The sequence below is a fragment of the Panthera uncia genome, assembly GCF_023721935.1.
Source record: "Panthera uncia isolate 11264 chromosome B3 unlocalized genomic scaffold, Puncia_PCG_1.0 HiC_scaffold_1, whole genome shotgun sequence".
Taxonomy (NCBI): Eukaryota; Metazoa; Chordata; class Mammalia; order Carnivora; family Felidae; genus Panthera; species Panthera uncia.
In genome coordinates, this window is record NW_026057582.1 from 89,987,371 (window position 1) to 90,000,094 (window position 12,724).

General features: G+C 41.4%; 1 protein-coding gene across 2 annotated transcripts in view; it reads right to left on the bottom strand.

Annotated features, from left to right (window-relative positions):
* The window catches only part of FBN1 (fibrillin 1), a 711,751-nt gene that overhangs the window by 518,797 nt on the left and 180,230 nt on the right, over positions 1-12,724 (bottom strand). The window contains exons 39-44 of one of the 2 annotated variants that reach the window (XM_049613586.1): positions 10,755-10,823; positions 10,533-10,658; positions 9,215-9,337; positions 8,405-8,563; positions 5,354-5,425; positions 1,772-1,897 (exon numbers count right to left, since the gene is read on the bottom strand). In XM_049613586.1, coding sequence (XP_049469543.1) covers positions 1,772-1,897; positions 5,354-5,425; positions 8,405-8,563; positions 9,215-9,337; positions 10,533-10,658; positions 10,755-10,823 — 675 coding nt within the window. Of the gene's footprint in view, positions 1-1,771; positions 1,898-5,353; positions 5,426-7,621; positions 8,564-9,214; positions 9,338-10,532; positions 10,659-10,754; positions 10,824-12,724 lie in introns of both variants that reach the window. The other variant, XR_007453814.1, reaches the window with a different exon arrangement.

Below are 12,724 nucleotides of genomic sequence, written 5' to 3' on the forward strand. Positions count from 1 at the left end.
TTCTGCCTAATGTGGGGTGGGGTGGGGTGGGGTGTGCCTCTCTGGGTAACAGATACAGGGCAGAAGTATGCCTGCCTTGGGTTCCAATGGACCCAAGACCAGCACCACTCTCCCAGCAGGTCTGCCCTGGTCTTAAGAGGGTACAGAAAGCTAGAAGGTAGCCCATCATTGGAAAAGCCAAATGGCATCACAGACAGGCATTTCTGTGAGGCATCAGATGCCGAGCATCGGATTATATGCATATTTGGGGAGAACAGATGCATGAGTATTCCCTAAATACTTCTGGAATCCATTCCAATTTCAGGGTTATGGAGGCATGTATTAAATCAATCTTCATTTTCTGATTCTGAGAGCTAAGAGTGTGCTGGGAAGCAGCTGACTCCGGAATAAACATTCACCCTGAGAATGGATATTCTGTGAGACGGACACCAAAAGTTGGAGTGCTTTGTAATCTCAATATCCACTGAGTACTACCCTGACAGCAAAGTGTTTTACATTGGTACAGCTGTAGGCTTTCAATCTCATATGGACAGTAAGGTCTGGGTTAACTTGGCCATCATGGGTGACCATGCCTAAGGGTTTGGGATCTCTGAATAGAAGAGAACAAGAGAGGTGGCAGGCATCCTAGCCATTTATGAAAGGGGGAAGACTGGCTATGAGGAAGGCAGGCTACTTTACCATCATCAGCTCCTCTGCTGTGGGCTCCTTTCTTTTCTCCTGCATCATGCTTCCTCTCCGGAACACCTTATCCTTGATGGCCTTCCAAAGCACAGGGGCTAGTGCCAAGGTCTGAGATGACTATTTCCTAAGGAAGGTTCTGAACGGCTATCACCCCATTTACCCCTCTCCGGGAGGCAGTAACATGTGCCCACCTGGCCATAGTAGCTAAAAGCCTGGTGAAGAGAATTTAACAAGCATGTGCTTAGGGCCATAACTTTACTCATGGTCTGTAAGTTGTCCCTAGTCTATGGGAAAAAAAGGTTTTTTAACATTAAAATATTGACATATGTGCTCTCATACATGCTCTAAGGGGTAATAACCCTTTCTGACAAGAACAAAAATTCTGCAAGAGGCCCCAAGTTTAAGTATTAAATAGACAATTATTCCAGCTACCCTAGGGCACATGGTATATTTAATAACCAGCAATGTCCCTTTTACTAAAATGTGAAAGTACACTATCTTCCCCAGATGTAGGGGAATATGAAGTGTTGTGAGGAATGCACGGCATCACAGTACATGCACATGGCAAGGGGAGGTAATGTGAAAATGAAAAAAGTACCACTTGCACACATGCCAACATTCTTCACATAAAATCAAATTTGCTGTTCTTGCCATTTGGAATTCTCTCATGCATTTGGAATATTTGCATTAACCTTGTTTTCACTTGGGAGTAGCACAGGCTCCGTTTGGAAGGGAACACTAATTTTGAGATTCAAGTAAAGATGACCGCCCACCACTCCTGCTCACTTTTAAGCAATGAGAAACAAAAGCAATCTATGCGACACACCCAGGAACTCAAGGCTTTCTTATATCAGCTGGGAAATCTAATATATTGTGTATAGGATGGGGCTGGGGAGTGCACGTCCTGCTTTTTCCACGGGGACTTAGGGAAGTTTTTCCATGAAAAAATGATGTTCCACATGGTGCCCTACACTATTGCTAGAGCTTGATGGATTGTGAAATTCCAATGTTGTGAAATTGGCCAAGTGTGTGTGCGTAAGTAGCTTGTCAGTTGGCTCATTCCTGGACATGATATAGTGACATCACTTACCTTCACAAACCAACAACTTGTCATTATAGAAAAAGCCCACTGGACATTCACATCTGAAGCTGCCAACCATGTTGATACACACTCCGTTTTCACAGACCCCTGGGATCTCCCGGCATTCATCAATATCTGAAAACAGAGCAGCCACACATGAGTGACAGCACGGCACTGAGAGTCGGCAGCTTCTAACTCCATGTTCTACATAAGGTCCACAATGAAAAAAGAGAAAGTGCATGGGTGTGTGGGTGTGTGGGTGTGTTGGTGGGTATGTGTGTGTTGGGGTGGTGACAGTGGAAAGGGGGGACATCAGTTGATAGCAAACTGAAATAACTAAACTGCTTTCAGACACTCATGTGTCTATCTGGATTTAGAATCTTTTTGGTTTTGTTCTGAAACAAACCACGTAGGCGCCATCTTGGTATCCCCTGGGCACTATGCACTGGGTGAATAGAATAAAGTGACAGCTGAGAATAAACGGCCACTCTACCCAAAGTGTGTGGTGGTGTTTGGCTAGAATGGGAAAGGAGAGCTGGTGAAGAACAGAGGAGCTTATGGTCATAGCCAGCTCTGATCTTTCAGATTCCCCTTCAACATCCCCTTCCTCCTTCACATGGTTTTGAAAAGGAGGTACATTAGGTCTGGGGCTGTGAGCTAGGCCCATGCTGACTGTGGGGGCCAGCACTGAGAAGGGCTATAGCCACAGACTGTGGTTTCCTAAGGCCAGGGGCTGGGGCTGGCTACAACTCCACTGTGTTACCAGACCCTACCATGCCGTCTGATCAATGTTAAGCACCAATTAAAATTTGGTAAGTTAAGAACCAGTATCTGGAAGTTGGGACCGGTGAGCATTAAAACAGGATCCAAGCAGGAGTGACAGCAGAGCCACAACGCAGGCTGTGAGAGCAGGGCTGGCCGGCTGGTGAGGTGGCCTTGTGGGCAGGTCTCACCTCCTCACCAGCCTGGTGGTCCAATCTCTTTCTGACCTGCTCTCAACTCCCAACCATTCAGTGTCTTCTAGGATAATAACAGTAAGAGTGTTAATAGTGTCTCACTTGCTGTGTACCTGGCATATTTCTCAACATTCAACCTGGATTTACTCACTGAATCATTACAGCCACTCTACGAGATGGTCTCCAGGTACTGTGACAACTGTCACTATGCAGATGATGAAACTGAGGCCAAGCCAGCAGAAGAAACTTGCCAAAGACCACAAAGCTAATAAGAGGCAGAGTCAGGATTTGACACGAGGAATCCGCTAACAGGCTATCCTATCTCCCTCAGGCTTTTGCACGTCACAGTCAACAATCTTCACAAAACCACAATCAAATTACTTGTTATCCTGGAGGGCCCTTCCACCACTGCTTGGTGGAATTTCACAAAGTGCTTCAGAAGCTGTGAAGGGATGTAAAGCTTTGGTCTTTCCAACCCACTAGGTTTGTGTTACCTCGCCGTTGAGACACTTCCGTATACATACGATAGCCAGGAGCCTCTGCAAGGACTCTGTTTGCCTAAGTCGTAAGAAGGGCCACAGTTGTGGAGCTTACAAGAGACACCGCGATTTCAGAATAATCATACTCTAAAGCCAACCTGCTTTGAAGAAGTTTGACAGACCACAGGTTTATTTTAGATCCTTTTCTAAAGGGTTTGATTTTGTTCAAAGGAAAAATAATCTCTTTAATGGAAAAAAACAACTTAGAGTATATTGCTATTTTGAATGCAGGTGATTATGTTTTTGGATTTTTCACATATTTGCCATTCACGTTCTTAAAAGGCTATGCAAAGTAACATCACAACTGTGAATGATCAGCAAACAAAAAGATAATTCAGACGACATTCTTTTATTATTTAAAATGTGAGACATTATGTTCACATTCATTTATTTTAAATATAAGTGATGTATTATCAAGTTTAACAATAATAGACTGGGTCAAATTTCTAGCCATTGTTAGGCATAAAATAGCAAAAGGATATATTAAAAATTGTATTTTCTTTTCCTGTCTGGATTTCATTTGAACTTCAACTTGGAGAAGTTTATATTTTAAGACAAGATTAATAAACTTGCTATAGTTTTAACCCCATACGAATGGGTTCTATATGCCAACAATCTTAAGACCTTTCAGAAGGAGAGTATAAAGCTCAAATAAAACAAAGTTTCTCAGTCATCTAAATATTTTGTCATGGTGGAATTTGGTAACATTAAGTATATTGCTAACTATCACATTTCCAGCTTTCAAGAGCTTGAGGCAAAGCAAGCTGTGAGTCAGGACTGGATTTGGGTCCCGGCTCTGTTATTAATTAGCTAGGTGACCTCGGCTGAGTCCCTTCCCCTCTCTGGGCCCCTGTCCCCTCAACTGTAAAGCAGTGCATTTGAACTGGATGATGTCTGAGATGTCTCCAGCTCAACTAGTAGACGACGTTGGTGCTGTTTCCAGTCTTTTGCCTGCTGCCAACCTCGGAGGGCAGGCCTTGCTGGGGGACATGCCTGGTCTGTCCGTGGAGAGTCATTATTATTAAAGACCACTTATCTTTGGATCGGAGATTCTAGGGAGATGAAAAGATCTGTTTTGGGAAGGGGAAAAACAAAGCAGCGAGGGCCAGGTGTTTCATGCCAATGTCATTTAGCAGTTTTTCTTTCCAAACCATGAAGTTTCTTTGGACGTTGACTAGACTGTTGAGCCATATGGATTTGGCACTAAGAGAACCAGGCTGATTGCTGGACCAGACCCTTGTTTTCTTAAACAAGGTCATTGGAAAGGCTGATGTGGATTTCAGTTTACTTATTAGGAAGAAGGTGGAACAAAGCGAGTGGTGATGTTTGCTACTAGACACAACTGCTCGGACTTAAGACGGGCATCTGAGGATGCATATAAATCACACTGGGGAAAAACTCTGAGAATGCAATAGCTTTCCATCTATTTTTATGTTATTTTCTTTTAAACCACAAAGGCATTGCCTCCATTGGCCGAATGCTGTGCAAGACTTCTGAATCTTGCACAAGCATCACGAGCACTGCAGTGGTCTCTGCTCCAGTTACCAGATGGGGCCTCCGAGTGGAGTGGCCTCTTTTTTTTTTTTTTTTTTATTGGACATCTGAAATTCCCAAAGCAGATAACCTGAGGAGAATCCATGTGAGACAAAACTGATCCCCTAAAGTGCTTTATGTGTACAACCCACACATAAAGATTGGTATGAAAAGTCATATTAAACTCATGTCATAGTCAGAAGGAAAGATTGGGAATTATAGTCAAAGCAAACGTCAACTGGCCCTACTCCCAGAATCTCTCCCTTTGTTGATGCCTAGGGTTGGTTTAACTAAGCTTGATTGTAATTTTGTGAAAAGCTTTCCAGTCCCCTTAATCATGAGCAACGAATGCTGCCGCCAATTAGGTGGAGCGACACGGGGTGTTTGCGGTTTGTTTCAAAGTAAGAATCAGTGTTTCAATAAAACTAAATGGCATTGTTTCACTAGTTTTTCCTTCTAAGTAAAAAAAAAAAAAAACAACCTGAGAAAAATAAGGGTGTGTATTCCTGTTTTCAAACACAAAGGCAAACACAGAAAATTCCAACAATGGCATCATAACTCACCAACAGGTAAGCCGGTGTAAATGTCAATGACGAAGCCTGGCCTTTGACTTCCACAGAGTGTAGCAAATTCATCTGCAGTAATTCATTAAACAAAGATGGGGTGAGAGGAGTGAGAATAGGGGTCAGCAAAGAGCAATGACTGGGTCGAAAGAAATTACTTTGGAAACATCTTGCAAAATATTTATCTGTATTTTGAGGAATTTAAAATAAAAAATAAATCTGAGAATCCCCACAGATGTTGTAACCTTGTCCTTAAGGCAAACGCTGAATGAAAAGCGACCTCATGTTGACGTAATACTGAGGAAGAAACAGAGCTCTCCACATCACAGCCCACGCATTTGTATGAGCTTGCCTGTAGGAATTTGGGTTTCTAGAAGGATGTTGTTCAGCTCTGAACCCAGGGACTGGCAAGAGGGCCTCTTTCCACTCACATGAAGGGATCTGGGATTTTAGGAATGCTTACAAAAATCATTTCCTCAGTAGATTGGGGGGAGACTGTAGCAAATCTAGCCAAGTTCTTGACATCAGGTCTATTAATGACTAATTCAGTTCAAACAACCAACTTATGTCATTACTTCAGTTTTTGGAGCTGGATTTCGTTTGGTGCAGCTCTTTCCTTCTTTCTCTCTCCCTCCTCTGACCTTCTATCTTTCTCTTGCTCGTCTGAATTCATCAAAGTTGATAACAGAGGATGAACTAAATGTCATCTGCAGTCCTTCTAACTCAGAGGTTCTGTAATTCCAGATCATGACTGTAATTGATATAGCATGGTATCAATTTAAGCTCAAGGTGGTCATTGCCTTATTGGTCAAACCCACTAAAAAGTATAAACCGTCTCTGAAAGTAGTTTGGTCAAAATGTAGCATGTTCTTCTTCTACTGCTTTATTTCCTTCATATCTGACTGTCTACTTTTAACAAATATAATGCCAGCTGACACTGGTCATCCAGACATATTTCAGGAACTTCTAAAATGTGTGCAGATTACATACCTAAATGAAAAGCCATGACTAGATTTGGCCAAGATTCAACATGAATAAGAAATCTTGCATTTTAGATAAAAAATATGCACGTTCTTAACTCAGATACTTTTGAAAGGAATGAAAGTCTTTAGTAAGGGTTTCCAAAACAGTCTCTAGGGGAACACACAATGATCCATTAAGATAAAAAAGAAACTACTAAGCCTTTCATTTCTCTTCACAAAATCTAATTTAAAAGATTAATTTTGTATATATTTTCTAATAGAACAGTTCATGAAAATAACAAATGCAATAATAAATGCATTTTTCAATCTAGTTGAAAAATATATGTAGAGATATATACACATATACTTTTACATGGAAACGCACACATCAAATAGGTGTAACCCCCCTGCTTTTTAACTGATAGGTATGTGTGATCAAAAGATTTGAAGACCATTGGTGAAGATCAGGGGTTAGCAATTTCTTTCTTAACGGACTAAAGAGTAAATATTTTAGGTTTTGTAGGCTGTGTAGTAATTAAAACTACTGAACTATCCCATGAAAGCAGCCACAGGAAATATGTAATCAAATTTGTGTGGCTGTGTTCTAATATAATTTTATTTATAGACACGAAAATTTGAAGTTCATATACTTTTCAGGACATAACATATTATTCTTTTGATATTCCCCAACCTTTTAAAACACGTAAAAACCATTCTCAGCTTTGGGCCACACAAAAATTAGTGTGGGCTAGATTTGGCCCAGGGGCTGTACCTGGCCAACCCCTGGTCGAGAGACGTCTTGCAGACTGTGGATAACTCATAGGTAATTCTAAGTGATGATTAATACATTATTTCTAGAGTAAACAATGGAGGAACTGGTATATTTTACTAAAAAAAAGAATATTCTGTTTCACATGCAATCAGATAGAACCAGACAAGAGATTTAGTATCTTACAGATCACTGTGGGGAACAGAGTAGATACTACAGAATACTATCAATAACTGCATCACAGTTTATTTAACTCTAAATAAGAACATTAGTAAATGATGTCATCATTTACCGTATAAGAACCACGCACCATTTCACTTCATTTACTCTAAGGACATGGGTTAGACTTTTTTGTTTTTGTTTTTTTTTTAATTTTTTTTTAACGTTTATTTATTTTTGAGACAGAGAGAGACAGAGCATGAATGGGGGAGGGGCAGAGAGAGAGGGAGACACAGAATCAGAAGCAGGCTCCAGGCTCTGAGCCATCAGCCCAGAGCCCGATGCAGGGCTCGAACTCACGGACCGTGAGATCGTGACCTGAGCTGCAGTCGGACGCCCAACCGACTGAGCCACCCAGGCGTCCCTAGACTTTTTTGTTTTTAAACAAATAACATTACATAGATTTTTCTCTATGAGGATATACGAAAAAATTTCTCTCCAATCTCAGTACCATGAAGAGTTGCACTTTCCTTTAGTGTTTAGTTTGCTTTATAGTCATTGAGACTCTTAGACTTGATTATCTCCCCCTTTTTATATGAGCTGCTAGAAAGTTTGGAGCCAAACTTATTGCTCATCTTTGGCAAGTGTGTAGAAATTCCCAGCTTGGATTTTTGCGTATTAGCCTCACTCCTTGCTCCAAGTTTCTTACCCTTGTTTGCCATTTGCCTTAGGCCTTCTTATTTTACATTCAAATCTTTGTGGGCTGCCTTAAATTCTTTTTGGAACAAGACCAGTTATAAATAAGTAAGAATAATAGGAATATGGTTCACCTATTTGTCATATCGCTTCGCCTAATGTTTCTAGTCTTTCAGTTACGTGGTGAACTCCATAACGATAACAGTGTTTCTGTTTCTCCTCTCTATGCTGAGTCTGTAAGTCTGGCGAGTGAACTAGTGTACAAATTAGACAGTGTGCTCTGTGACTCAATTTTCAGCTGGAAGGACCAGAATCAACTGTGAACTTACACAGTTGCCTCTGTGAGCTAATTTTTTGCTTAGGAAGATAAACGACGGACTTTTTTCTTGCCTGGCTGAGACTCATTTCTCTCAACAATCCATGGGTAACTTATCAACCTATGTTTTTGGTAATGGTGCAACTCACCTGTGCTCGGGATGGGACACTGTTCACAGGGCTTATTCCAGGCCCGGCCAATGTTGTAGGAACAACAGCACATCTTCTTGGTCATATTGAACAAAAGTTCTCCGTCGCAGGTCTGGTTGTCAGCGTAATAGTTTCTGTAGCACAAACTTCTTCTCATATCTAGAGGGAAGGGGATGGTGATACCATGGGGAAAGCACACCGGATGTCTAAGAGGATACTCAAGGAGTATGTTTCTTTTGGATTTTATTGTAACTTGACTTGGATGAGAGCAGGAACAGCCTGCTCTTACCCAATTTTCTATCCACATCTGCCGCTATAAGAAAGGGGACTTTGAGAAATGTATTCCCTGGGATTTGGGGCCACAGAACTAAGTCATTATGGAGCCGCAGCATTAATAAACTTTACACGACTCTCCACCCAGACTCTTAGTAACAATTCTCCACTGCTATTTGGCAGTAATTTTCTCATTTCCGACTCATGATGTTTTAATACTGTAAGTCAGTGCTGTAAATATAATTGTATAAAGATACACCCAAAGTCAAACAAAAGAAGTACTATTAAACCGTTGTTTGGGATTTTCCAACATTACATTTTAAAGAAAACTCCCAACCACCCACACAAGGTGGGGAAAAAAGGCCAAGCTTATGGTTTACAAGGGAGGAGGCTCTCACAAAGACAGTGGAAGGGTGGCAGGCAGCACTCGGTCTGATGAGTAACATAACACTAAGGACCAAGTGCTGGGCTTACAAGCTCTTTTTCTCTTCACAGATGAAGATCGGACATGCAAGATTAAGAAAAACTTGAACTTACCCATGCAATTATTCCCCCCATTCACTTGCATGTAGTCTGGAGGGCAAATGCAGGTGTAGTTGCCGACGGTGTTGTAACACGTCCCCGGACCACAGATTCCGGGAGTCTCACATTCATTCACATCTGTAATCCAGACAGAAAGTGGTATACGAATATGAAAGCTTCACTCTTTGGAATGGCCTGATACTCAGTGTCAACATAAATGTCAACAATGGAGGAGAAAATCCACAGGGCACTTTGAAATCTGGATAACAAAAATAGATGTTTAATTAATCGGTGCCCTTTGCCTATGCTAATGTGTATGTTTTCAGGAAAGGAAGTGCCAGAAAAAAAGGTTTTGCCTTCTGATAAGAGTTCCTAATAGAGGAGTCCATAACATCCTGAAAGGCATGCAGAGATGGAGATGTGGAGAAATCCTTCAGAAAGACCGCTAATACGTCATATGCTCACAAAATCTGTGGAAGAATATAATAGACCCTGAAGCCATTCAACAACCACTTTCATGAATTTGCACTGGTAAGGTAGAATGGAAGTAGGTATTTAACACCTCTATCCCCATTTTCAAACACAGAGGTTGACTCTAATCTTTGTTGATTCCAGGGGTCTTAGAGCTGTGTTATATACACTGTGATACTCAATTAATACACAGTGAGGTCATCCTTTATCGAAGTCACCTCATAAGCCTTTTGGAGAGCCAGAGGCATATTTCTCCTCCAGGATACAGGGAAGTATCTCCCTAACTAGTCATGTGACTCCCTCATATAGATGAAAACCATCTTTCCCACCACAGTCTATGGCCCAAGTGCTTTGAAAGCCAGAAGCGGTCAATATTCTCCATCTTTCCAATAACACAGGATGAACAGGAATTATCACTTACATCATAAGACCAAAGAGGCTGCCTTTTTAAGAGAAGCTCATTTTGGTTCATTAGTACAGATAAGTGGTAAAGAACAGGAAGAAGAGGAACTCAGTGCTTCCCAGAATACAGAAGTCCTTGAAATGAGACCTGAGCTACTCTAATATAAATGGCTTTTCTAAAGAGCCCAGAAAACTGCAGGCATAAGTGAGACAATGGCCTAAGATAATAAAACTCCACTTTTCTCAGAAGAAAAGGAATATTTGGGGTGTATCAGAAATGATATCCCATCAGTAACATTCATGCAAGCTGCCACAAGTACGGCACATTTACCTGGCTAGGTTCATGTTTAGACCATTGCGCTATATAGCTAAATTCTTAGTTTTACTGGTGACTGTATACTGGCTTTTGAGGTCAGTTCTCAATAGCTGAAAGAACTGATCCTCCTAAAGGACCATTTACCGTCACACACTCGGGTATCTTCGTTCAGGTAGTAACCGGTTGGACAGCGGCACTGGAAACTGCCGAAGGTGTTGATACATTTCCCGCCTTGGCACAGTCCTGGGAGCTCCTGGCACTCATCAATGTCTGTCAAAATGAAAACAACAGCATTTCTTCAGCACTGTAAATAAACCCAAGGAAGTTCAAAATGCGCATACTTTAAGATCAAGGATACAGAATTACCTTCCAGGATGACAGTGATAGGGTTGGGCCGAAAACCTTCTCCTCCAGGACAAAGAATTTTGTACTCAGCTATTGAAACGAAAAATCAAATGGAGTTCTTTTGAATCTAAAATTTCTAGAAATAGTATCCTCAAGAGAAATACTGACATAGCCAACTGAAAATATTCATTTTCAGGAATCCTTAGCAGTTACCCCGCCCATCTTAAGCAAGTTAACAACTGTGTGTATGCGTGTTATTTTCAAATGGCTTTTACTAAGGGTGCCAGAAAGATGGAAGGCCACTGTCCTCAGTCTTTGGACCCACCACCTACCCTCCTGGCCTCATGTTCCTGTGAACATGTTTTCTTCATGTTCATCACTAGTAGTAATGAAGTAGTAGTTATTGTCATCACTACTTCTTTGTAAAGATTTTCTTCCCCTTTTTATTTTCTAACAAACTCCTCCATTTTTACATTTTGTTCAGCCTTACTTCCTGGGAATTACTGCCTCCCTTAATGTTAATCAGCCTGTCTCCAAAACTCTTTCCAAACAGAACCTTAGGGAAAGCTGTTCTTTCCTGGTTCCCATCCCACTTTTGTCTTTAATGCCTAGAGATCTTTCTTGCCCCTCTATTTTACTGAGTGCAATACTGATTCCCTTGGTTTCCCAAACCAACTTTCTACATTGTCCTTTCATTTTCTCCATTAATTCTGTCATTCAAGTATTTCATTCAAAAACATTTATTTCTGTGCCATGCACCAGCAATGTGATACTTACAGGAACATGCGAGTAAGAATGAACCTAACTGGAGCCTCTGGGTGGCTCAGTCAGTTAAGCGTCTGACTCTTGATTTCAGCTCAGGTCACAATCTCAAGGTTGTGAGACAGAGCCCCACATCAGGCTCAGTGCAGAGTACGGAGCCTGCTTGGGATTCTCTCTCTCTTTGCCCCTCCCACGCGCACGCGCGTGTGTGTGCGCACATGTGCTCTTTCTCTCAATAAATAAATAAACTTAAAAAAAAAAATGAACCTAATCTGCTGTGTCATCCTGGTGAGCTTTGATAAAAATTAGCTCTTTCATAACCATCCTAATCTTTCCAAATCTGATAATCCCTCTCCTGGCTTTCTGAAATGCTATGTGTATATGCCTAAATGTACACATGTATATATTTCAGTTCCAGGTCTGATCCAGTTTGGGGTAGTGTGGACCCATTGCTTTACTAATAATTTTTTTTAAGTTTGTTTGTTTGTTTATGAGTACAAGAAAGAGAATTCCAGGCAGGCTTCATGCTCCGTGTGGAGCCTGACACAGGGTTGGATCTCAGTAAACTTGTGAGACCATGACCTGAGCCAAAACCAAGAGTTTGCCACTTAACCAGCTGAGCCACCCAGGAACTCTGCTTTGCTAATCATTATTAATCAATAAAGCTGACTCTCCTACTTAAACACCTTGGTTTGCTTCTTTCAACATCAATGAAATTAACTACCTCCCTCTTTCATTTTTTCTTTCCTCCTCTTCCTCTAATCATACACTCTTTTTAAGTCTCCTTTTTCAGGTCACACCCTGCCTTCAAGGCCCAGGGAAAAAACGCACAAGGTCATCACCATCTCTGCCATTTCAGAACTGACTTCCCTTTCTGAAGAGAAGAAAGAAGGTGCCTGCTAAGCCTTCATCCCTGTGCTGAGTGCTTGACATGAACGACTTCTTTTAATTCTATGAGGCATTATATGAATGAGGAAGTTCAAGTCTTGCTAAGTAATTTGCCCAAAGTTACATTGGTGCCAAGTGATATAGAATCCTAACTGGAGCGAGGAGTGCTCCTTCTCCTGCTCATGGCACTGTTTCTGTTCTTTCTTCCCTTATTGAGACCTACACTCAATTACAGCTTTTATGTTTGGGTCACACTTTGCTAGCTGTACACTTCTGGAGGGCAGAATCTAGTCTAATTCATCTTTGCACACTCAGAGTACACACTCTAGGTACCCAACAAA